Source organism: Triplophysa dalaica, chromosome 15 (assembly GCF_015846415.1).
Source record: "Triplophysa dalaica isolate WHDGS20190420 chromosome 15, ASM1584641v1, whole genome shotgun sequence".
Classification (NCBI taxonomy): domain Eukaryota; kingdom Metazoa; phylum Chordata; class Actinopteri; order Cypriniformes; family Nemacheilidae; genus Triplophysa; species Triplophysa dalaica.
In genome coordinates, this window is record NC_079556.1 from 7,151,526 (window position 1) to 7,178,875 (window position 27,350).

Here is a 27,350-nt window from a genome sequence, read left to right on the forward strand (position 1 = left end):
AACACACACACACAGGTTCCACTGACCAAGTCTTAGTCTCAGAGTAGCAAGCGGCCCTCCATGAAACCAAAGCAGAAGTAGATCATGGGTTTCCAGACCCTCATTTCCCTGCGATACCGGACAGCCGGCCCATTGGATACCCTCCAGACCACTTGAGATCTTCATGTTGCGGGACAGCTGAAGACTGGTACCTAGAGAATCAGGGGCCGGCTCCTCACTCACTTTCTTCAAAGGGAGGGGTGACAGCCCCATGTCGAAGCACTGGAGCTCCCCTTGACCTCCGCCCACCATCAGTAAACCTCCTGAAGGGTGCCATGCTAGCAGAGAAGGCATCATGGAGCAGGTGGCCCACTGGGAGAGGCCTGTCTGTCTGTCAAAAAGAACCACAGAGCAGTCCTGAAGCCCCAGGAGAACCCAGCGCTCTAATGGGTCATAATGACAGGTTATAGGTTTGGAAGTGAGGGGTACAGGAGTGCTGGACAAATGCTGGAGATGCCCACGAGCACATTCATAGATACAGGTATGAACATCAAGTGGTTGGGCCTCCTCATGCAGCTCAGACGCTGAGTGATTGGCCTCGTGGTGCAGTTCCACAGTGAGGATTTGGTAGGGTTGAGTTAGGCTGAATCTGCAGTCTATGGGGTTTCTGTCAGTTCGGATAGAGCTCAAGACCTACACAGAGAGAACAAAGAAAAATAGGAGGGCCAGAATTAAAAGCTGCAGACAAACAGATACATTAACACATACACACTTCACCCAGTGAACTGTACGATTACAGGAAATTATTTCATTAAATTAGAATAGAATAGACATTTCATCAGACGTATGCGCTGGCCCGGAGTTAACTTCCATTCTGTGTCGGGTTAAATATAACAATTTATTTTATATTTAATACATTTTCACATAAATTCATATTAATGATATAGCAGTGAGAGAACTGCTTTTCCTTGGCTCAGTGGTTAGAGCATGGCGCTAGCAACGTCAAAGTCATGGGTTTTTGCACACCCCAGGGATTGCACATAGTTAGAAACAAATGTTTAGTATAATTCAATGTAAGTTGCTTTGGATAAAAGCATAACATGTAAATGTAACTGAAAATAAGATTCAAACTTGTATCATCTTTATGAGCAGCACGGCCTAATGTGTTGATGGCCATGTCCTGGCACTGAAATAAGGGATTCTGTCACCAAATTCTGATATCATTTACATAAGCTTCACAATACATGAGGGTGAGTTTTCCGTTTAGGGGAACTATTCCTTTCAAAAAAGAAATGAAGAAATGCCCGACAGAGAAAGACCAACAGTTTTAGAACTTAAGTGAATATTCAGCATGAGTTCTTCATCACAAACAAAACTTACTCCAGCCCTGAGACAGTAGAAATCACTCAAAATGTTGAGCAAATTTGTTCGCCGATTTACAGTCAAAATGGGCCCAAAAAAAGCTTAAAAAGTGTTCTATCAGACAGCAGCACGCAGGAAGTTTGAGTTTACCTGTATGACGTGTGTTTGTGGTGCAGATGGTGAGGCAGAGAGTCAGAATGACAGAAAGAGAGAGATGGGCTGGCACAGAACTGTGGCGCTCGCGCCAGAGTAGGAGACCGAGTTAAGCGTGTTGCCGATGGTTTCTGTGGAAGCAGGGGATGAGTTTTTGTGATTTTTTTTAGCTGTAATCCCCCCTGGGCCGACTCCCGCTGCACCCCAGGGGGTGAGAGGGGTTTAGCGAGAGGGGCGGGAGGAGTTGTGCTGACAGCACAGAGGGAAGATCCGGAAGAGAGCCAGATCTCCACAGAGCCAGGCCCCGCTGAGACACACCTGCCCCAGCCACAGAGACCCCCACTCTGGGCCTGTCCACAGCTGGGCCCGGGCTCAGAACCAACACCCCACTGACCATTCTAGCAAAAGACCAACGCCCAACTACTGCTTACACTAATAATATTTTAATGTGCCATCCACACTGACCCCATTGGCGCTAAAATCAAGATATGGGTTAGGTTAACACGTTTCCCAGGCTATTTTAAGATGGTTAACTCACAGGTTCGATGCTTTACTAATATCCGCTCAGAAGGGCTAGGTGGCGCTAAGTGACTCTTAAAGGGACAGCGCACTGAAAACTCTTATTGTCATAATCTTAGAGCCTGTCATTCACTTCAGCTTCAAGATGCTTTACAATTTCTTCTCATTTTCCACAGAAGACAGATTGGTTCGAAACAATAAAGGATGAAAAATGATTACATTATTTCTATTTTGGGGTAAAATAAGCCTTTAAGCACATACTCTTCCGGCTAATAATACACACCCTTAAACGCTATCACACCCGAACAATGCCGTGCTTTATTGTGCGTGAAAAATCACGAAACAGACCATCAGGAACTACCAAGAAATGACACAATCTTCACACTTGTTTATCCGGTTTAGTAGTTAGGGATAGCAATAGAGAGTAAACACTAAGCTCTTTACCACGGTAACACTAAACAAAAACCAAAAGGTGAAGAAATAAAGGAGAGCTGGTGGAGAGGCCGTGTGTTTGCCTCGGCACTGGGGGACATTTCGAGTGTCTTTCTCCCGCCCGTCACAAAGGTTTTAACATCTTCACAGAGTGATCCTCCTTAAGACCTGCATTCACACACACAAACACGGCAAATCCCACAGCTGCTGTTGAAACAATGACAGATTCAATTTCACAAAGACAAACAGCATCTCGGGGAGGTGTGGGGGGTGCAAAGGAGAGCGAGAAAGAGAGAAAGAGAGAGAACAGTGGTAAGTGAGTCTCTGTTAGTTATTGGTTTCAGTCACTGGTCAAAACTATTCTTTCTTTTCTTCTCCTCTCTGGACTTTCTTTGCAGCTTGAAAGATAAACCCAGAGAGGTCCAGCTGAGCAGCAGGCCTTGTTCACAGCAGTAGAGCGCTTTGAGCAAATTTTCCAGCTCAGAGAGCAAACAGAGTGTGTGTGTGAGAGAGAAAGAGACGGTGGGACAGAAAGAAAGGGAGAGAGAGATGATGATGAAGGCAATCTAGGAAAGTTCTTGCTGCTGAGTCTCTGGTCTTCTGGTGTGTGCGAGTGTGTGTGCCGCTCAGATGCTTGTCGGGCCTCTGTGGCATGAAATCAACACAGAAGCATTCGCTCTGATGCACCTGCACATGCCAAAAATTTAACCCGGGAAATCAAATTCCACCTGGACCGGTTCCCTTTATAAAACATGAACCAGAATCATACCAGATATCCAAACAAAAATGACATATATAGAAATTCACATTCAAAGTGGTAAGAGTTGTAGAAGAGGTATTTGAAAGACATCTAATAATTACACTTCTACAACACAAAAAATACTGTACCCAGAAGCAACCTAAATAAAATGGCCATTGACAGGGTGCAAAGTATGGTTGTCTGACCTGTTTAATTAATGCCATTTCATTAAAGTAAAAACATGTTTCATGTTACTTATGTTTCAAATTAAAAAAATATTATGTTTTAGTAACCACAAAAGTTTGATTGCAAATTTGACAGATTACAAAGCTCAGGTTTCACCTGTTAGTAAAGAGAGTATAAAAATGAAATCATAAAATCATTATTTATTACTTTATCAAAGATTTACATATAAACAACTTTTGAATTTGAAAAAGTCTGACTAACTCTTCATAGGCAACAAAATAAATTCACCCGTTGCGCCCGTTCATTTTCTTCTATATTTCCTTAAAAAAAGCCTTCTTGTTTCGTTGACTTTTTAAACTTTTTATGATACAGAGTACTAGTTTAAATTAATTGAAACACCACCATTTCACTCAGTAAGAGCAAAATGATATGCATATAGTTTAGACACAGTAAATGTGGCGATTCATAAACCGAGTTCGGGCGTCTGGTAAATATGCAGATCAAACGAATGAAAAGGGAAGTGTTTCGAGAGAGATAACAGGATATTCAAAAACATCTAGTGCTTACAGAAAATACAACAACCGACCCAATATGCAAAACAACTATTGAAAATAAATATATTAATAAATATCAAAACACAACAACCGCCACCACCACCAAATGCAAAATAAGTGTATAAAAAAAAAATATTTTTATTAAAAATCATTAAATTCCAGGAACAGGGGAATTGATTAAAAATGTTAAACGTTTGCATAAATAAGTGTGTGTGAGTGTTTTGGTGGCGTGTCTCTTGGCAGCGCTTATCTGCGAGGGGTAAGAATTAAGACCACATAGGGAAAGAAAGCGCACTTTTTAAATGCTGAAGACTAAGCAGAAAATGGGTTTAGCATGCAGATAGCTAACTTAACAAAGGGAACATATATATGAGGCAGAATTGATTGAAGTGTGTGTCTGTGCGCCGAGAGAAACGTTTGATTCACCGCTCGCGTCTTACATAAACTGCTAGCTTGATTTCACACCACGGATCTGAAAATGACAACAAACACTTTAATTAGAAACGATGAAGGCGAGAGACACTTTAATGTTTTTTAACCGTAGAAAAATGAGACAGAGAGAGAGAGAGAGAGAGAGAGAGAGAGCATAAATAGGTGAAGGCCTCGGATAAATCCAAGGTTCGTTTCCAACCAGAGCATCCAATGTCGTTCCACGTGGCCCTCCCCCCTTAATTTTTTTATTTTGCATTTTCCACCCTTGTTTGTTTTCGTTTGCAATTGGAAACGCTGCTCCGTTCGCTCTGGTCTCTCATCCCCTGCCTCACGAGCGAAGACTTTACATATGTTTAAAACCAAAGTGCAACGTCGGAGATTAAGCATCGCTTACTGATTTTTGAATCATTGCCATTAAACTGCTGCTGAAAGGCAGGAAAGCGAAAGCACGCAGAGATGGAGAAATTAAGAACTTCTGAGAATTTCTAAAAATCATCAAACTCTGTGTCTGAATGCAACCTTTAACAACAAGTAAAAAAGACAACATTTCACAGATTTTCAATTTATTTGCTGTTTTCAAGGGTAGACTGAAGAAACCTAAAAATGTGAACATCTCAAGAAACCTCCATATAAGAAAGCTCCCAGAGTTCAGATTACAAATCTCAGCTAACCTAAATATTTCTGGAATCAAGAAACAAACCCATTATACATTTATCTTGCTGCCATAAAACTGCAAGTTTACTGTAGAGCAGAAAACCAACTATATTAACCTATAGACCACTTCAAAAACGCTGGTCCAACGCCGGTTCAACGCTGGTTCTGTTTTAGTATTTTTAACATTGTACCGATGTTAGAACAAACCAACAGAACATTTGTAACCAAATTTAAGTGCTAAATATCTTTTATGTTTAGTTATATATGTAAGATTAAAATAAATAAACAGGAAGGACTTCTGGACCAGTGTTTACATCTTGCGAAGTGGTCTATACAGAGAGGGAGTAGAAAGGTCAAAGGTCATCTCTTCCTATATAGAACAAGTTCAAGTGAACAGTCTGCACGTAACAGCAGCTTATTAACAAAAGCACAATGGTGACTGGTTAAGCATGGCAGAAGAGAAGAGAAAGGTAAAATGGTACAAAAGGATGTGACCAAAAAAGGCAAACAGTCTTTCTAAAGCCTTGAGCTGCAGAGCATTGCGAGGGCATTATTAAAAAAACATATATTATTTAGAAGGTCAATGCTTGGTTATTAATTGACCTTCAAGTTTTTGTTTTGTACACAACACTCATTTTCTCTCTATCGAACCCTCTCTCACATAATTTTTCCAAGAAACAGCGTGGAAAAAAGCGCAAGGCCAGCCCTGAAGAAACACAAGGCCCTGAGTTTATTAGCTTACCGTAAGCCCAGGAGTATCCGAGCAAGCAAGCAGAACCAGGTTGGCTCTGTCCACCGCACTAGGAATGGGAGACCAAGGTCTAACGTCCTCGTGACAAAGCGGCCACCAGCACACAGCCACATCTTGACCTTGGTTCAGCCTCATCCGGCGCTCAGCGCGGCGGCCTCCGCCTGGCACATCCACTACTGAAACCTGAATGCAGAACAGGAAGTGTAAAGGTATCAGAAACTGCACCATAAAAGATCTATAAAAGATGCCTGCGCACAACACATTATGGTAGACTGCTGTTTTGGTAATGTGGGCCGAGCTGTTTTTGGGTAGCAGGGTACTGGTTTTGCTGTTAGGGTTTTAAAGGATTCATTCGAAATACATGCATTTGTTCTGCATTTTTCAAGGGTGTTCGAAAGGTTTTTTTTGTGACTTAAGAGTTTTAATGAGATCTCTAAGGTGTCCTCACATTTTTCCGTGTTCCTACCAGAGTGGGAAAGGCTAAACTGGGATCAGAATCTACTGTGTAAGACACTTTATGTAAAACAGAATAAAAAAAAAAAATGTAAAAAGTAAAACAATGGAGAAAAAAGTAAGTTACTTTGAAATAACCTTTGTGACAACAAGCCCCGGTCTCGCCTATTCAATACAGCTCAAATACACACACACAAAAAACACAACACAACTGATGGCAGCAAAAATCACGAAAATCACCCAAAATGATTGAGTTCTAGAGTAATTAAAGCTCATCTGTATTTTACCACTGACTAAGTCTGACTGCCAAATGACATTAAAATGAGACACGCCTGATTGAGACACACCTGCTATTCTGCTGATGGGGCTCAATACGGTCTAGACTTACACATACACATCATTATTGAGTGATTCTTAACAAGTTTCCTTAAAGGAAATCAAATTTGAATCTATTTTGGTATGAAAATAACGACAATGGAGTGGTAGGGAGCAACACTCTCTCCCGCTTTAGTATACAGCACCTCTGTTTCACTGCATTAAACTCCATCTTATATCAGGGGCGGCTCATCATGTGCTATTTCAGCAGTTCTGGGCTGAGGTATTAAAGCTTTTCTTTCTTCATACTGTTAATGCAACCTTCAGTATGAATAAATGGCATGAAAATACAATATGTGCCTATTCACACAGCATAATAGCAAGTATATTTCCATATACTTCATTCCGAATAGGCTTATCAACAGAACAAACACAGAGTCTCTTCTTTATGTCAACAACTCTATCTGTGAACAATAGGCAGGACCAGGAAGGTACCACAGCGTGGCCGTAACATCATTCACCTTGAACTTTACTTTGAATCACATGCAGGAAATATTTATAGTGTACAAATGAAAATATGATTTACTGTTAAATAATGTAAATTACACTAACACATTAACAAATAAACCATTTCAAGCTGTGTGAAAACAAAACAAAATTCATCTCTCTCTTTTATTTTGCCCTCCCCCAAAACTTGATTCCCCATCTTGCCCGTGCTTGCTGGTCAGCAATAATCAAACCTTCTTTCTGGAGGATTAGGCTCAAAGCTTAGTCCAGTGGAGCAGGCAGTGGATGGGGACAGCCAGGCTGGGCGGGGGTGGCGTCGGGAGGAAGGGTAGGGTTTTTGGGGTGGGGGGGTGGGCTGAACGGTCCCCGCTTATCAGAGCCATGCCACTGGAGCCAGCTACACCGCAGGAGAGATTGCTTTCATACTCGGGCTGCTGTCGCAACAAAGCGCGCCAGTAATGCGATAATGTTCGGGTGCGGAGGGTGTTAAGAGCCTGATGTATTTATGTATTGTGTTTAGTCCATAATCAGACCCATCCAAATTGTGATCTCTACACACTTGGTCTCCGGCCCATTAAAATGAGGTTAATGCTTTCAAAAAGAGAAGGAAGATTTTTTTCCTTCGCTAAAATTCCGTTTTGAATTTTAGACAAGTTGCGTTGGAAAGACCGAGAATGAATGGGATGAAAAATGGAGCGATTACTTTCCTTTGCCCTTAAGAGGAGGGGACGGACTTGACCCAATCCTTCAACCCTACAGCTATGCTTGGCTGAAATCCCACCTCCTGACCTCTTAAAAAATATTTAATAATAATAATAAAAGAATAATAATAATGGGCCTGTCAATTTGAACATATCCTTAGTCTGTCATTATATATTCGTACATATCATCTATATTTGGATCATTACTAACCCATAACAACTATTACATAATAGAAAAATGCCCCTAGTGAAACAATGTAAAAAGGACCTTGGAAACAAGTACTTGCATGCGGAATTTGCAGGATTCTGACAACTATAAGTATTTATGTACTTATTGTTAGTAACAAATATTTTAAGTAGGGTTTTTAAATGATTAATTGTGAATAATCGCATCCATGTGTCTACATAATTAATGTGGGTGTACTGTGCATATTAATTTTGTATTCATAACCCTTTCACATTCATGTAAATATTTAAGATTAAAAAAAAATATATATATATATATAATTCAAATGATATATACATTTAAACATATACATGCAAATATAATGTATATGTACGTGTTTGTGTTTATAAATACTAAATAAATGCACAGTACACGGACATATATTATGTAAACACAAAGTTTTATTCTGGATGATACAAAGATTTTCATTTGGCAATGTATATATTTATTATTCCTTACAATAAGCCACCAAAATAAAAAACCAAACACATAATCATGATGTATCTTCACACTTTTTGTGACAAATATTATGTAATATAAAGTGAAATTGTATGCCAAAAAACATAATTGACAAAGTCATTATTTCTAAAGTAAAATGCACCTAATATTGACGGATACCAAGAAATGTCATATTCTTGTGTAGTACAATTTTTTACATTAGCCTGCCATTGACAAGAGTGGCAAAATGTTAATTTTGGACCTTTAATACAGACATACTGTCATGAAGGATTTGATCTCTTTATAATGAGAAGAGTCCTGTGTGTTTGGACCTGATGTTCCCCACAGGTGTGCATTAGAGAGAAGCTCCAGTAATCATAGTGTTACTTGTCCCAGCGGTAAAAGAAAGCAAGTAAAGCCAGGCAATTATTACAGCTAAAAGCCCTCTGGAAAGAGCCAGACCAGCCTCATTAAAGCTTTTTAATTGAAAACAAAAGAGCCAGTTTTGCCATTCCCCTTAAAATGTGCTAATGTAGAAAAGAGCATACTTGTTTGTCTTTGGGCATTTGTTCAATACTAGTGTGTGTATGTGTGTGATTGGTACAGTATTTGGACGCATGTGTGTGTCACCTTAATCTCTGCAACTGTGAGTTTTTCCATATGTCTTGCTAGCTCAGGTGAGCTCTGGTTCTTCCTGTTCAGGTACACCTGACACACCTGACTCCTCTCCATCAACGAGAACAGCAGGAAGCGATCTCCGATCACCGCTGAAAATGCAGAGCAAGGTCAGAGGTCATAATTCACATGACCCCCGGAGACAACAATGACAGATTCCAACTAAACTAGACTAAACTAATCCCTAACTAAAATAACCTTTTGTGAGCATTTTTGAGGATAAAAATAAAATTTTTAATTCTTGTTTTTTTAACAGGTCATTGTCAAATAACCCTTTTTTATTTACTTCTATTGGCTATCACTTATTCTAGTGTCCCTTTTCCCTTAAACCGAACCTAAAGTGAAACCTTAAAATCCTTTTTAGATTTCCTGTATATTAGAACATTTTTAGCATGTTTATTAATCCATTTTCATCGTGGGGACTATTCGCTGGTCTCCATAATGTCAGGTTTTTGGTCCCTAAAAGACAAAACCTGATTCATACACACACAATGAAATGTACGTATTGAATAATTTTTTACTGCATACTACATACTGTAATCAGAATAATACAATATTCTGATAACAGGCCACAAAAAGAGAGAGTTTGGGAGAAAAAAAGACTCTTAAAAGCCTATAGGCGATGCAGCTTTCATGTTAGACATTGAAACTGTTGACAAGCTCTCACCACACTGCGATTAGCAATTAACCTCCCCATCCTAAAAATTAATCTGTTTATGAAACCAATTAAATGGCAGAAAAAAATTATAAAAGTCTTTTAGAGAATCACGTTTAGCTGAGGATGATATTTAGAGCTGGAATTCCAAACCACTACAGCAATTAGAGACGGAATATATGTTCTTCTGCAGTCATTATGAATCATCACGCATTCAAGCATAAAAACATGAAGCTCATTTCAAATGAATAGCGTGTTAAACAAGGCCCTTCCCCAAATTATCAGGCATAACCTAACTGTGCTTTACATGAAGTCATTTGAAAATGTTATTTTAGCAAACCTTCATGGAAAATGTTTCACATTAAATGGTAATTTACTGTGTTAAAGTAAAAATAAAGATTCACTGGAGTCCTCTTGTGAAGACTGTGTTCAATGGAAAAGAAAACCGCCACTAATAGTAGTTTTAGGAATTAGTTAAAAGAAAAAAATGTTTTATTATATAAATATTGAGTTAAGCAACTTTGAGAGTGATTTTGAAACCATGTAATGCTCATCTCTGCTAAAATGATACAGATTATTTACAGACATATTTTCCCTTAAGAGGAAAGGAAAAATAAAAGCAAAGCATGCTTTTAAAAGATTACAGAAATTCCACATACTCGTGTGTAATAGTTCTTTAATCATGGTCAAATTAAAGGGAAGACTCCATTATAATCCTTCCTAAAAATCCCAAATTTCCATCCAGCAGCTGGTAAACAGATTTTTTTGTACAGCAGGTTAGATCAGGATAAATCAATAAATTCCCTTAAATCTGCTTAAAGAGTTAATACTACGGTCTTTTAAAACCGTAGCTTTTCTGCAGTTAATTCAGAAAAATGAATACGGATAATTTTCTTATCTTCATTTATGGGTAATTTCATCTTTAAAAGAGACAAACTTTCTTAAACAGGATGTATTGAGTTAAGTTCACATTTTGTGGTTTATTTACATTTTAAAAAATGTTGGTAAGATCTTCACACATCTGTCATGTGTGTACACACCAGCAATGACATTTAAATTATTAATGATTGATCACTGATGACTGGCGTTCATGTCCTTTAGAGAGAAAATGGGCGAAACTTTCTTCAAATGTTGTCTTTATGTAGCCTATGATAATACTGATGACGTTGACAGGTCTGTGTGAACTAACTGAATAAGTGACAGATGTATAAGCCCTCCTGGCACCCCCCACACACTCTCTCTCTTTCCCGCACCGCACACACGCACACACATAATTACTCTGGTAATTAGGGGCTCTGGGGGCCTGAATGGCACTCTATAGGGGGCTACTGGGAAAGGGAAGGGGTGGGTTGACAAGAGAGAGAGGGACCGAGAGGTTTGTCAGGTATCTAGAGACCTGGCACACAGAGCTTTAGCCATATAAGCTCTAAACAATAAATGATATGAGAAAATAATTAGCAGATTTGGGACAGTGTCCAATTTAAAAAAACAGAAATAAGACAGGGCAGGGAGTAATGCCAGATCCCCTTGAGATTGAGTCATGAGGAAGGAGCAACCTGCGTGTGCGAGCGTGCATGTGCCCGAGCCTCTAACTTCCTCAGGAGTGAGGAAAGAGGGAGACACAGAAGGGACGGTGGTTCGTGACCTGTGGGTGTGCACGGTGCCTGGGTGCATGCTGGGAAAATGAGCAGTGATTGTAACTGCAAGAAAAGAGAGGAGAGAGACGCTAGCGTGCGCATTTACTCACCATCACTGATGGTGTCAGCAGGAAGTCGCCCCACTAGCGTTCTGTCAATGGCCACCCGTTCAACCTGAGCTCCGCCCAGGATGAGGGTCACCAATACACCTGGTCTCAGCAGCATCTACACACACATTCACTCAGTTATGAATAACAAAACAATATCTCTCGATGGGAAATTTTGACAAAAATTCAGCAAATATGTTGGATAATCAAATTCTGTCTGAAATAAACTGTCTGTCCAGAGAGGGAAATTCATCTCTATATCACATGAACCCACCGATAAAGGTCACAGGGTCTAATCAAACTCTGCTTCTGGGCGGGCAAGACCATCACCAAACACCAAACAAAAATCGAACAATGTTTGGTCTACCTGACCTTTCGAAATGCCTGAAATCAAGCACTTTCCCTCTGCAGAAAATGTGTAAGGAGGAGTGAATGTGTGTCTAAAAAGAAAAGTGAATGAAAAACCTTCAGGCTAAAGCTGATGGGTCTGGAAAGGGAATCTTTTTTCTTTCTCTGAGAGTACTTGACAAAAACACTCTACAAATGCCCATACTGCCTGACCTCTTCTCCATGAGCCAATTCATGCTAAGAAGGCCTGATGCAAGCTGGGTACTGGTGCATTCTGGGTAAGGTACCTGACAGCACTGCTTCGCTCTCCATCGAACGCTCAGAATCGGACTTGACTGCAGCAGCTCCTGGGACAATAAGAGAGAGAGAGAGAGAGAGAGAGAGAGAGAGAGAGAAAGAATTTTGTATCCTGCTCAGCATAGTAAAAATAAGTAGATGCTGTCAGGGCGTTTTTAGGGTCAGGTTTAGAAGGATGTTTCCAGTTTCAGATACAGAGAGGTAACAAAAATGAGCCTGAGTTGGACTGAACAAAGCTAGGTTTGTGTGAAAGAGCCAGAGGCAGAGAAAGAGAGAGAGCGCCAGCTCACGGTCCCAATCATCTCCCTCAAATATCCCCCACGATGACAGAGAAGCACCCACACAGGTGCTGAGAGGGAGAGGTCGAGGGATTTTCTCTTTCCTTATGAAAGGAGTGAGAGAGAGTGAAAGAATGCTCCTATTTGTTAATCGGACTGCAGGAAATGTAAACAAATACCTCCAGTTCCTTTAGGGCATCACGCAGCTTCTCTGGACGACGGTTACTAAGGAACCACGGGTAACCCCGACCTGGGTGACAGAGAGAGAGAGGCACAGGTATGAAACGTGACGTCATCTGAGGCGAAGAGAAAGAATAAAAGACAAAAATTAAGAATGTTTTTTGTGTTTGTGAAGGTTTTAGGAGTGTAAGGGAATGACCCTGAAATAAAGCTCCACCAGAGGTCACCATAGAAATTAATCAGGGCTGACAGCTTGGAATTAAATCCACTCGTTTTAAACCTGATGATGAGTTTGGTACGAACACAGGGTTTTTACAAATAAATCTGAAGTTTTTTTTTTAATAACAAAGTTTTCTATAGGATGACAGTTTTAGAAACTAGAGAGTGCCCTTTACATTTAATGTGGTTTCTACATGTTCTCATCATAATCAATTTTTCTCATAAATCTATAAAGCAAAAAGTATATATATATATAAGAAAAAAAACATTTTAAATGAAGTCTTCATTATAATAATTTACATTTTTCTTTATATTCCTCTAGAGTGGCAGACAGTAGGGATTTAAAGGAAATATTAACTAATAGGCCAATAGATGCTAAATTCAGTGTAACGCCGCAGTCTCATTCAATCAGAGCTCCCCGAGTTGGCACAGTCACCCAAGGGGAGAACTCAAAGTTACCATAACATATTAAACACATTAAATACGGCACTCCAAAATGCCTCGTTCCGCTCACAAAGCCCCCCAAATTTCCGCTTAGATCTCGGTCCCTGTTTCCCCTTCGGAGCAAACCAGCGAAGGGAAAAAAGAGAGAAAGAAACGTTAATAGAATTCTCGGCTGAGTTCAATCTGCGAGTATGTGTTTGCATTTATGCATTAATACATTCATCCGGGACAGGGACCCAAGGAAATTGAGAAGGACTGTTATTTGTTTTGGTAAAGATTCCGCAATCAAATCCAATCTGCTTTTTTTAAACTATTAAGAAACGTCTCCTGCTTTTAGGAGCGAGAGGATGCAGAAATAAATGAATGCAAATTAGGGCGACAAGGAGTACGGGGGCGAGAGGGGGACGGGTCTGTGTCTCCTGATAAGGCTGTTTGTGTTTCTCTCGAGGGCGACGGGAGTTACCCCACCAGCAGAGTGAGCGGGTAGGAGGCAACTGGGCATTATTGTGGGACGATACTGGACACACTGGTAGTAAATCATGATGTGATAGAGTCAACTTGTCCTGTGTTTATCTATAGTAAGATGGACAAGGAGAAGCTAAACTTTAAATAACACAAAGATTAAATGTGAACTGTAGGATATGGTCCAAACAAAACACGTGGAAGGAACACAACAATTACTAAAAAAGTACCAAAATGCACAATTGCATTACCATGGTTTTGGGACACAGTACCATGGTAATACTAATGTGATGTTATTTTAACACGGTATCGTGATGAAAAAATTGTCCTATGTTAATATCATGGTATTATCATCACTGTATCATTGTACACCCCAATTCTTTCTTTTGTACCTTCAAGATGTAAGAACAGTCTGATAAATACCTTTAAAGCCCCATATTTCTATTTTTGGCATTTGTATATTAAATTTCTTAATACAAAGATATTTGGAAGAATAGTATTATATACTCCTCATAGTATTCATTTGTCCTATTCCTTTAAACAGGATAAATAAATTAAAGTGGAACCTGACAAATCAATTGAACAACGGAGTTGTCCATATGTTGCAGAATATCATTACAATGACTTTTAACATCAATCAAATGGAGCGACATTTCATATATCTTATGCGCTAATGGGAGACTTTTTACCCCTGGAATTTTAAGTAAAATTTGAATTACGGATGGGGTGAGTTGCATTGGCAACATGCAAATCAACGTTGTTAAATAATGAGCCGATTCGCTCATTGACATCAAGGTTAATTGTTTTGATGATGGATTACTTACTTTCTGCAAACTGCTGTTTCTCATTGTAGTAATGCTGATCTGAAGGACACACTGCAAAGAGAGGAAGTACACAAAGAAACTGTGAGAACAAACCGTTTTCTTGCCTTTTCATCTTCAAAACGTGAAAAATCTTTGTTTGCACATCTTTCAGTCTGCTTTTTAGCATTTGGTCACTCTCTTGACGTCTCACCCTATGTGTGTCTGTGTTTCTGTGTGTTTGTCACAAGGAAGTCTGACTCATACACTGACACAGGCAGGTAGGACAACAAGAAGGAAATTGAAGGCCCAGGGTGGAGATGAGACCAAACTCTGTCCCCTTCAGCTTTGTCAGCACGCTCTTCCGCTGTGCAATTGTACCATACCATAAACCCCATCTCAACCCAGAGTCCCAGGCCTCCAGCCCTTAGCGTCCCAGCTAGACGTCCCCCATCCATGCCTTGCTCTATAGGAGGACTGCCTCTCTCTGTTGGAGGCCTAGACCTGCTGGACACCTCCAGGATTACTGCTGCTAATCAGATATGGGCCATTCTGCCCCTGCCTGACCCAGACACACACATCTGCTCTGGGATAGAGGGGTGGAAAGAGCCCCCTTCCTCACAGTAGCGTGGGTCTCCTTCGCCCTCTGGTGGAGGCCACCAGAAACTCCAGGAATCTCATATAACCAGACATTGTCTATTCCTCAAAGACTTAACCCCACGCTTATTAAATGCTCTCAGAAAAAGCTCAAATGTATTGTGAATATCTCACACAGATGCCCCTATAAAAAGGATAATAGAGGTAAAAAATGTATATGAAAGAACACCATGTTCTTTTGGTCTCCGCTGAAAATTACACACCAGGGTAAAAAAAGAATGCTATTAATAAACCAGTACTAAAATATGGTATAAAGTGGTTTCAGATAGTCATTCACTTGGAGAGAGTATGAGTCTTTTCACTCTATAATGAAGCTCCCCAGGTGGAAATAATATTGAATAAATAAAAGAATCATTCCTCTCTGGTTTAAAAAGCATAATAGCCATTTGAAATAGCATGAGGTAGGATGCTGTTGAAATGAATGCTTCATCCTTACCACTGCTGGGGAATTAGAGAAAAATCATTATCATTATTATGATGTCATGATTTTATAATGCAGAAACAACCATAAACCCACATGAAAAACACACATGCAGTGCTTGGTTAACCATCCTTAAGTCTTAATGACATCAAAGCTTTCGTGTTTTCGCAGATAATAAGACTTTTTCATAGAAAAAAATACAGAACAGAACAAACAGAACCTTTCAAGTCTAAACTTCACCAGCCTGACGAACAAGCTGCTCCATTAAAATAAAAAGCATATTGTTAAATCAATGTTCTGTTTTTCACATTTCATGACTGTGAGGGGTCTGTGTTAATAAATGTTTCAACTTTGATGCATTACAAATCTGGTGGCACTACAAGCTGCCCAGAACCGTTTAGAGAATAACTGTAACTGTAGGAAGGATTTGGGGGGAATTTTCTGAACTGATTTTTGGGGACAATCTGTAATATTGTGGAATAGATTTAAATGATGCTGAGTATTATGAGAATGTTTAATAGAATTAGTATTTATTAAGTTACTGCATATTTTGTAAAACTTCCTTAAATTAACAGATTGTTATTGTGAAAAATATTAACTGACCCTTTATGATCACTTACAAATAACCAATGTGAATAAATTATTAAATTAACAAATTATGAATTCAAACTCACTCACCTGTTTCTCCTTTTTCATAGAATTGGTGTGTGCCAATATCTGTAAAAGGCAAAAAAGTACCTTTCACTGTGTATACTGACAATTGCCTTTGAGGAGTTTTGACTTGAGATGATAAAAACTGGAACTGTGGTGGCTAAGAATCATCTGCAATTTTTGACTTTATTTTGGATTTGCTGTTGGACATAAAGTTGCATCAACCAACCCACTCCTCCCTCAGTACAATAACATATTGATATACCCTTTAATATATATATATTTATACACAAATACGTCTCTAAACACACACACTCTCTCTCACACTCATCACGGAGGTCAGAAAGACTAGCTCTATAAGATACAGTGAAACATGCATAAATATTTTTCAAAGATTTGATAAGGGAATTTGCCTGTGAAGAAAAAACTTCTCATACCCATAAATAAGACTCATAAAGAATAATAATTCAGTTAAGTAGGAAGAAGAAAAGACGGGCTAAAAAGTACAAGCGAGATGGTCTGTAATATAAAGTGTAATTAACATAAAGAACATGGCAAGAACTAAAGCTGTAAAGCTATAATTAAGGGTGCATAAAATTAATTAGAGGCCACAAAATGTCTCATAAAAGACATCTTAATGACTGTACTTTATGTGCGTGTGTACACAGCAGTTAACCCAGCTATTAAAGAAAAAAACAGAGACAGATACAGAATAATGAGCATACATGGAGATGCAAAAAAACACAATCGACAACTGAATGTGTGAAACAGAGAGGTTGAGTGTATTTTAATTACCCTGGACTTGCAGGCTGCTCCTTAAGGACCAAAAGTGAAGCTCCGCCAGGCAGAACGACATCTGATCAAAGCGAAACAGGAGTCTGTTCAAACAGAATCAAGAGAAAGCCGGTGAGGAAGAGGCCAAACTATAGCGGAGATGTGCAACAAGAGTCCTGCAATGTGAGACCTCAGAGAGGTGAGGAGAACAGAGGCAGCTGGATTGTTTTTAAGGGATATAACTCATTTTTGGCACCTCAAAGAGAGAGTTCGATTCATTTCAGACCACATGCACAAAACACATTAGCAAAAGAAAACATAACTACAAAATGCACAAATCCTCTACATATTTAACATATGGGTCTCAAGGGCGTTTACTGACACAACATGCTGGCACACACACGTCAGACTGTGACACCGCTCACACACTCACACTTGCTCCTGCTGTCTGTGTGTCTGGGTCCAAGCCAGAGCTCTGTGCCAGGTGTCAGCACAGTGTGGAACACCTCAGCACGTCTCAACAAGGTAAACACACCTCTGTCTTCCCCATGCACAAAGACACACACAAACACACACAGGTCCAACGACAACTCCCTGGAGCAGTGGGCAACAACACATATGCACAAACATCTTTCGGTCTCGAACAGATGGCGTTTCGAATGTCTGAATCTTTAAAGTGTATATTTATTCAACACAAACACAGCGATGCCAAACAGCTAGTGATGCTCTGAAAGGACTTAAAACAAATGTATATGTGACCCTGGACCACAAAACCAGCCATAAGGGTTTTCAAAATGAATAAATAAGCTTTCCATTGATATATGGTTCCTAAGGATAGGACAATATTTGGCCGAAATACAACTATTTGAAAATCAGGAATCTGAGGGTGCAAAAAACGTGAGTTGAAAAGTTGTACATGAGAGTCAATGTAGCAGGCCATTGCTAAGAAGAAACAGGTTTGTTTTAACGCTCTCTATTGGCTTACCGCTGCAATGACGTTGTGGAGATTAGATAAACCCGAAAGCTGAAATTCTATGTTTACATAGTAGATACTAAACTTGAGTGGGTAATTCCGAAAGAGCGAATAGCTGTGAGTGAAATTTTTAGGCATGTTTCCAACCATTTTTTTGTGATTTTGCTGCATCCACTGACAAAAATAACGTTTTGATATATTTACGGTAGGAAATGTACAAAATATCTTCATGGAACATGTCTTATCATAAAATCCTATTGATTTTTGGCATAAAAGAAAAAAAAATTTTTTTACCCAGACAATGTATTGTTGTTATCCTTATGACTGTTTTTGTGGTCCAGTGTCACATTCGTCTCATAAACAAATTATTTTGTGGTTGCATGTGCCACTATTAACCACACATACAATGTATCCGGTGATAGATTCACAATTCACATTTCCAAAAAACTTTATTAAAGCAAACATAATCCAGCAGAGAATGATGGGAAATTTCTCAGGAATACGAAGTGGAAATAGTATGACAGAACATAACTTTCAAATATCCTTGGCCCAGCCATCTCTTCATCCATGTGACCTGCTTGGATGGCTAAAGGTTGCAGAAAAAAATTAAATCTAATGTCATATTGAGGGAGAGCAGCATCTTTGCTTTCAGTCCGTGTCACGGGGTTCGCGCTGAGCGTGCCAAGTCTTATCTCGTGGCCTGAGCTGACAGAGGGAGAGAGAGAAATAAAGAGAGAGGGGCAGAAATTCTGCCACTTGCCTAAATAAAAAAGAAATAAAATTTACCACAAACATAACGCTAAACCAAAAAAAAGTGTTGGAAAAACGCTGTCCACAGCACAGCCTCTTAACAAGTTTACTGACATAAGAAGATTCATTCATCTTGTCACCAGTTTTTAGAGAGAGTCAGCTCTTTCGCTCGCTCCCTGACAGAAACCCAATTTCTTCATAGAGCGAAGAAGCTTCAATTCACATGAGATGGACAGTCAGGCGGAAGCCAGATTTTTGATGACCCTGTTTCAAAACGTCCATGATAAGCTCGAAAATGAGACGAAATTGCATCTTCATGTCTTGTAACTCCACAAACTTAAAGTAATAGTTCACCCAAAAATTTAAATTGTGTCATCATTTAGCCACTCTCTTGTAATTTAGAACCTGTAAGACTTTCTTTCTTCCGCAGAACACAAAAGATGATATTTTGAAAAATGTTGTTAACTGGCACCCGTTCACTTGCATTAGTTCTCTGTCCATATAGTGAATAGGGGCTGTTCGGTTACAAACTTTCTGTTTAAAATATCTTATTTTGTGTTATGTGTAAGAAAGAAAGTCATTCACATTTGAAATTTTAAGAGGATGATGACAGAATTTTCATTTTTGGGAGAACTATCATTTTAAGGTTTTATTATTCCATGAGCAGAGAAGCACCTCAAGTGACATAAAGAACAAATTAAGAAATAAAAAAACAACTACTCTCATTGTTCTATCCAAATGAAGACATGTGAATGACCTGAATAGAAATTAGTGAAACTGCTTATGGAAACTCCCTCCTGGCACGCTCTAGAGATGCTGCTCCCTAAGCGCTAGTTCAAAGTGTCAGCGGGCAGCTCCCAGAGCGCCGTGCTGCAGATGCCACGGAATCGTGTGGCAACGCTTGGCTGTGATGAGCTGCTGAAGTGGCACTGTGGCACTGATTGTGCACTGTGTGTGTGTGCAAGTGAATTAAGAAGCCGTATTTTCTGTTGTGGGAAATAACAAAAGAGAGGTCAGCCATTGGGACAAACATAACCCTCTATCAGATCAGTGTGTAGTGCTTTTGAAATGGCCTTTTTATTGTGATGGATGGTTTAATTGGCTGTGTAAGAGTTCTTAGCGATTGTTTGATCTGTATTTATGCAGGTGTGTGTATGTAGGGAGTATGTGAAGAAAGGAGAGTTAGGAACAAACACCTGGAATTCAATCACTTGCTTTCCTCACGCTCAGGTCAAGGAAGGAAAGAAACATGTAGAAAGACTGGAGGGCTCCTTTAAAAAAATCAGATAAGTCATCTGCTCGTGACAGGCCTCTTATTTGTCTATAGTGTGCATGCGAGCGTGTGTGTGAGAGAGAGAGATGGTGTGATTACACACCTTGGTATTACCCATACAAACATTAATAACAAGCCTTTTCTAAATCTTTAGATCACTTTCCAGTTTTGTTAACTGCTATAAAAAAGCTACAGGTAGAAACATACAAGCATGTTGTGAAACCAATTTTAATCCAAATCCTGGCCATCACCATTTCCTCTTTTCTACCTCTAAGCCATACTTGTCCTTCTGATATGCAATTTACAACATCAATCATTAGTCCTTCCCAAAAGAGTATATGACATCCTTTCTTCAGGTGCTTTTTATAAAAATATTCATCACATATAGATGACCAAACATGTTGACACTCCAAAAAGCACAACCGTCCATCACAAAAGCCACAATTTAAGTAATCCAAATTTAAATATCCAGCAGATTAAAAAATGTCTTCAAAAGCAAAACATTGGGTGTGTGAGAGTAAACAATTAATGTTCTGAGCATACCTAGCTAAATAAACACGCTTGCATTAATTCAAATATGGAGTCTTTTTTAATAGTTTTATTCCTCGTTGGTTCTTGTGAGTGTCGTAATAAAATATACAAGAGAACTTAGAAGATGCACAAGCGTCATGGCATGATGGTAAATAAAATGAGATCATTTTTATTTTTGGCTGCGCTCTCAGTTTAAACTTTGAATCAATCAACCAAAGGTACCAAGGTGTCCTATTTGTATTTACCATCATAAAATAAGGTATAATAAGTTAATCTGAGGTAACTTCTTCTAAAATCTGCCCTATATTATTTTTGTTATGTCAGACATTGTCTTTACACAATGTAATTACAGTTACCCCCATGTTTATTTAAAGGTGCTGTGTGTAATATTCAGGAGGAATTACTGTCAGAAATGCAATATAATATAACTATCTTCAGAAGTGTATAAGAGGCGGATAAAGTTGTATTATCTTAGATTTAGCTAATTCTATCTACATACACGGGGGTCCCCTCGCATGGAATCCGCAATGTTGTTTCTACAGTATCCCTAAACAGACAAACTGCCCTACAGTGCCCGTTTTATAAATACATTATCTCCTTCGCTAAAGAAGTGAAAATGTGACAACATCTATCTCCTGTGAGAGCCGCCGTAGTGCTTCGAAAAGGAAGGGAGGGGTGGATTGAGCCGTTGGTTGCAATTTGTAACCTCACTGTACATTGCAGTCCACATTTGTCTTGATTAATACACCTTAAAGGGGTCATATGACACAGCTAAAAGGAATATTATCGTTTGTTTAAGATGTAATGCATTGTGTATACACAATTTAAGGTTTAAAAATGCAGTATTTTCAACATAACGTGCATTTTTGTATCTCTTCTTTGCCTCGCCTCTCTGAAACCTGCTGAAAGGCGAGGTGTGCTATGATTGTTATGTCGGTTAACCAGTTCATATTGATTGGTCGAATACTGCAAGCGTGTGATGGAAAGTAATGCCACTCACCATATTTGTAACATCAGGTTCCAAAGCAATTGTACTGACAGGTACGCCCACCTTACTTGCGTATACATTTGGATGGTCTTCGTCAAATTATACCACGAACTGACGTAGATTTGTGGGGGTGTGGTTACACGATGCGTTTCAGGCAGGTCTGGGAGAGCATTCCGTTTTAGATAGAATGTCTCTTTTGTTCCGACACTTTTTTACAATTTTATGTGTCTATTACATGCTTATAACGCACCAAAGACACCGAAAACACGTCTTCGTGACACATGACCCCTTTACCATACAGCACAGACTTATTTGTGTGTATATTTGTGTGTTTTATCTTTGTATAATATCTTTCAATGAAGTGTGTTGCACCTTTTAAGAGCCGTAAGTATCTAATTTAGCCTACAGTTCAAGAAATTAGATTTGTCAAACAGGTCAATATTCAAGTAAAACAGTAGTGAGAATGTTTTACAACAAGGACAGGGAGCATTTGGCCCTCCGGTCTTTACAAGGCAACATAATTAAAACCCTGGGAAAAGGAATCTTTATCAAAGTCTTATCTGTGCTCTCTCTCTCCCTCTGTCTCCTTCTTACACACACATTAATATTCAACCTGAGCAAAGAAAGAGCCCATCAAGCAATCTCTCTGTTTGCCCTGTGGTCGACCCCAAAGAGACGCTGTCCCACTTTTTTCGCTTATTTAATCAGGCCCAGATTAAATTTATCATTCCTCATTTACGGCACTCTCGTTTTAACTCTACCTTTAGTCGTGCCCTTTGCAGTCAATTATGATCCCTTCCTCAATTTAGTGCAATCAAGCAACTCTAGATTCTTATTCTATTTCATTTCACTTTTTTCAAAGTGACAGGACCTCACCGTCGTAGGAGAATACAGGGCAAATTGAATAATACAAAATGTCATTTGAAATTAAAAAGGTCAGGCCAGTGAATTCACGTGCGGCAGGACGGGTGCAGATAACCGCAGAGGAGTTTAGCTGACTGCGGCAGAAAGAGGAAAAGCAAATCATCGGCAAGTGATTGGCCCCTGGTGACCTCATACCCTTATCCAGGGTCATAACGGAGAGTGAAGGGAGATGCACCTGCCGATTTCAGGAGATGAGTGAGAAAACCAGACATGTCCTCTCTTGACTTTCTCTCTTTAGTCAGACGTGCAGGTAAAAGTGTTCCGTTTAACCTGGACTGACAGCTTATATTACAGCCTGCGGAAAGTGCCACGGGTGAGGAAATACAGGTCGTCAAACAGGCAGTTTCTCAACTCCTGACCTCTTCCTCTTCTTCTTTCACTTGTACATTATCAACATTTTCCTGACATGCTGAGATTAAAAAAAAAAATTCACATTAACCACAAAAACGGTGTCTTTAGAAGAATAGTATCCCCAGCAGTAAGCAAAAAATTATACCCCAAAACGTTCAGAGTTTGGGCATTTATAATTAGCTTTATTTCAAACCACAGAAGTCTATGGTGTCCCTATAGGGATGGCTAGGTGTATGTGGACTCCATTTCAACATTACCACATCTGCTCTTTCTTTGCGCTCTCTCTCCTCCCTGTATCTCAACCAAAGCTACTGAAGTGCAAATATAAAACAGTCCAACCAAAAGAAAACAGAATGGGCAGCAGCTCTTATCAGAGTTCTCGAGGGCACTGCACGGCCATGGCCATCAGCATTACCATTAAAACGAATCAAAACAATTTAAAACGCTTCAGGAGTGAGAAAAACTAAAAGACGAACAGGGAAGTCAAACATGCAAGCAGATGTGCTGACAAAATGGTGTCACAGATTACAGAGGGGCATGATGGGATACCAGAGGATGCCCAGGAGTGCTGTGGGGAGGATGATAAGACAGAGGAGAAAGAAGATGATGAAGAGAGAAATGAGGGGATCTCCATATGAGTGATAAAGACCAGTAAACACAAAGAGGATGAGGAAAAGGGGAGCAAGAAATCCAGAGACTCAAGAAAACTCAATGGATTCTGATGGTAGCTGGTGGCTTTTACAACAAATTAGTTACCAATTACCAAACCTTAAGCAGGGATGACCAGAGCATTTTTTTATATTTTCATAACAGGGATAGTTCACAAAAAAATGTAATTTCAAACCTCTATGACTTTCTTTCTTCTGCAGAACACAAAAGAAGATATTTTGAAGGATGTTGATAACCGAACCCAATGACTTGAATTGGTTTTGTGTCCATACAATAGAAGTGGATAGGTAGGCTACTGCAGTTGTTCAAAAACCAACATTCTTCAAAATATGTTCTTTTCTGTTCTGCAGAAGAAAGAAAGCCACAGGTTAGATGACAAGAGGGTGAGTAAATGATGACAGAATTTTCATTTTTGGGTGAACTATCCCTTTAATATCATATCAAAGTCCATTAATCTCTTTCTAACATCCTAACAAAGAGAGGGAGAAGTCAAGTGTGGACAGACAATATGCGTCTGTTCTATGTAACATGACAGTTGCATTGAAAATACACAAGGACAGAGCGGCGCCACGGCACACATACACTAAAGCACACATATACACACAGACACACAGTCTGAGTGTCTCTCAGAAGGGCTTCTATTCACCATGCAAATAATAGCGAATGACAGACACGCAGCACAAAAAGAGGTAAAGCGAATACTATTCATGTGAGAACACATCTACAGTATGTCTGTGTGAAAGAAAGAGTAAGTGAGTTTGTGTAAGAGCTGTCAATCATGGGTGTAAATGAAGTTGGCCGGCATGAGTGACGTGTCCGGGAGAGGGGTTGGGGCACGGTCTGTCTGTCAAACGGCAGGAGAAAGGAATGAACAAGTGGGAAAAACGAGTGGATCGCATTGGGTTTAAAAGGAAGGATCCACTCTGATTGCTGTCAAGGGCAGAAGGGCAAGGTCAGAAAGAGTTCAAGAGTTGAAGAGTTCAGATGGTGCAAAAAAAGCTGAGAATAGAGAAGTTTGGCACAAATAGTGGAACTGTAGGGATTTTGGCATTAGCTAAGACAAGCCTCTTTTCAAAAAGAGATGGGGTGAGAGGAATCAGGTGGGGGGCGGAGATGGGGGAAGAGAGAGTTTGGGGACAAGCTTTCTGACTCAGCCCTTACAGTGTTGACCACAATGGCATCGCCAACATTCAGCTTGTGCTGCATGATCATTCTTCCCATTTATTCATCTCTTTCTTTTTCTATCTCTCAGTCCTTCTAGAAGTTCTAATGCTAGTTGTTACCACCTCAATTTAGAACTAGCGACAGACAATGTAGCACAGGAATATTTGTGGCAATAGCCAAAAAAACATTATTCTTTTATGCCAAAAATCATTAAGATATTAAGTAAAGATCACGTTCCATGAAGATATTTTGTAAATTTCCTACCATAAATATATTACAAAGTAATTTTTTGTGAGTAATATGTATGCTAAGGAATTCCTTTGGACAACTTTAAAGACGATTCTCACAGTATTTTTATTTATTTGCACCCTCAGATTTCAGAGTTATAAAAAGCGATATCTTGGTCAAATATTGCCCTATCCTAACAAACAATACATCAATGGAAAGCTTAATTATTCGGCTTTCAGAGATCTCAATTTAGAAAAAGTTTACCCATAAGACTGGTTTTGTTGTCAAGGGTCACAAATATGTCCATACCTTTTAAGATATCATTTACATAAAATATTCCTCTTTTGGACACAATATCTTAAGGCTGTGACAATATCAGATTTTCATAAAAAATGATTGTGGCCAAAAATAATCTGTGATAACCTTATTGTTGTGATATTAATGAATTCCTAAAAAATGAAAAATATTTATCGGACAAATTAAGCTTTTATTTTGCGTTTTATTCTAAAAAATAAATTAAACTTAAAATACAAGTGTAGATAAGCAAAGGGAGAGAACTGCAACCAAAGGCTCACTCCACCCCTCCCTTTTGAAATACTATGGAGGCTGACACAGGACTAAGATGTTGTTGTGTTTCTTGACCTAAGAAGATAACATATTTACAAAACGCAGTTTGTAGAGCAGTTTTTCATTTTAGTGCTACTGTAGAAACAATATGGCGAATTCTATGTAAGGGTACCCGTGGTGAATGTAGATAGAAATAGCTCATTAAGGTAATAAAAACATAACACTTCATTATGTAAGGTCTTTATACACCTCTGAAGACATTATTTATATTAAATTGCATTTCTGTCAATAGAACCTCCAAAAAATGACACATTGGACCTTTAATGCAAAACGTTAAACAGGTGCACTATCACCAGCACCAACTTTGACCTACATTTATTTATATATTTAATATAATATAATATAATAATATAGTCATTTATGTAGATGATAACTGATAAAAGATGATAAATCACATTTCTTAAAACCATTTATAAGCTTTTATAATGCATGAGATAGAGTTTAAAACAGGGTGGGTCCAGAGACAAACACTTCACTACATGAAATGAAGACAGCTTTGAGCTTCCGAGTAAGCTTTGATTTGAATTCTTCCATCCCGCCGACCGGGGTGTCATTCGATTCCGTAAACATGAGCGGTAATAACCTGAGACTAAAACACTCATGAGGGCTTCTAAGTACATCTGTAAACGTCATTAGAGCAAAATGATCAGGAGAAAAAAGGGACAAGAAAAGAACAGAGGAGAGCAAAAGGAGCAATGCCTTTTAAGCAGATATTTACCGAGAGACTTGGAGCAGAAAGCCAAACAGTGGGGGCGCGAGTCTGGGTCACACCTCTCGGAGCGCAGGAATTTCATGTCATTTAAGAAACGCCGGTGAACTTTTTTCTGTCTGCATACTCTGTAGACATTTTTCTGTGACTTTCAAACACATGCTGGAGCTTGATTGAGAAATATATTCTGGTGACCAAAGGTTAGTAAACATCAACATCAACAAAGAGCAAAACCACAAGGTGCCTCTAAATGACGTGACTGAAGCAGTCTGTCTATCAGTGTACAATGTGGCTGTTGGTAAGACAGGTGCGAGTGAGACAGGTGTCAGTATGTCCGTGTCTTTGTTTTTGTTGTTGGATTTATTTTCTTTAATGTCCCTGCCAGCGTTCATCCCCTGACGTTTCGCGGCCTGGCCCTTTGACAAGGATACGTGGAAGGAGAAGACCTCGGGACGTCGCGAAGGCACTGAAAGGTCAGGAGAATGTTCCAGACTTCACAGCAGCTCATTACGGATAGTCTGCGGGATGCTGTCACAAAAAATGACAACCTGTCAGTCCGTGGAGGCAAACGTTGACACGGTGGGCATTACATAGCACCTGCTCTTCCTCGCTCACCTAGCCTCTTCTCCTAGTTGCCTTCTTCTCTTCAGGGTGACATCCAAAGTGATTGACCTCATTTAAACCTTTGAGAGATATTTCTACATCAGACCACACAGAAGACAAATCACAACTGCATAGATCTGATAATGTTTTCTTAACTGTTTAATCTACAAAATAATGAGTATAATGATAAAAACTAAATATCGTCACTGTCATTCCAAACCCTTGGATGTCTAAATTGGCTGTTTTTCAGTAAATGGAAAAAACTCATACTTTTAAATGATTAACAGGGTTTACACAAGCTTTCAGAAGGACAGCAGTGAAATTAGATGTCACTTGGAAAGTCTTTGAACATTTTTGAGTGATGACGCAACAAATAATTGTTTTATATAAGAGTTCTGAACAAACTTTAATTTTATGATATTTTATTACTACAATTTTATTAGGGAACTGCAATGTAAATATTGTTTTTCTACATACGGTAAAGTGCTGATGTTACATTTTGTCATACACTAAATTGACAATTGAAGGGTTATTTGTAATGAAGCGTTATCTTT

At 39.2% G+C, this 27,350-nt stretch overlaps 1 protein-coding gene across 2 annotated transcripts in view; it reads right to left on the bottom strand.

Annotated features, from left to right (window-relative positions):
* Positions 1–27,350, bottom strand: part of wdpcp (WD repeat containing planar cell polarity effector) — a 49,646-nt gene that overhangs the window by 14,877 nt on the left and 7,419 nt on the right. For both annotated transcript variants that reach the window (XM_056767980.1, XM_056767979.1), the window contains exons 2-10: positions 17,028–17,110; positions 16,260–16,298; positions 14,528–14,578; positions 12,578–12,648; positions 12,111–12,170; positions 11,479–11,593; positions 9,032–9,168; positions 5,753–5,944; positions 27–672 (exon numbers count right to left, since the gene is read on the bottom strand). In XM_056767980.1, coding sequence (XP_056623958.1) covers positions 27–672; positions 5,753–5,944; positions 9,032–9,168; positions 11,479–11,593; positions 12,111–12,170; positions 12,578–12,648; positions 14,528–14,578; positions 16,260–16,298; positions 17,028–17,088 — 1,372 coding nt within the window. In that variant the 5' untranslated portion in view covers positions 17,089–17,110. The remainder of the gene's footprint in view (positions 1–26; positions 673–5,752; positions 5,945–9,031; positions 9,169–11,478; positions 11,594–12,110; positions 12,171–12,577; positions 12,649–14,527; positions 14,579–16,259; positions 16,299–17,027; positions 17,111–27,350) is intronic.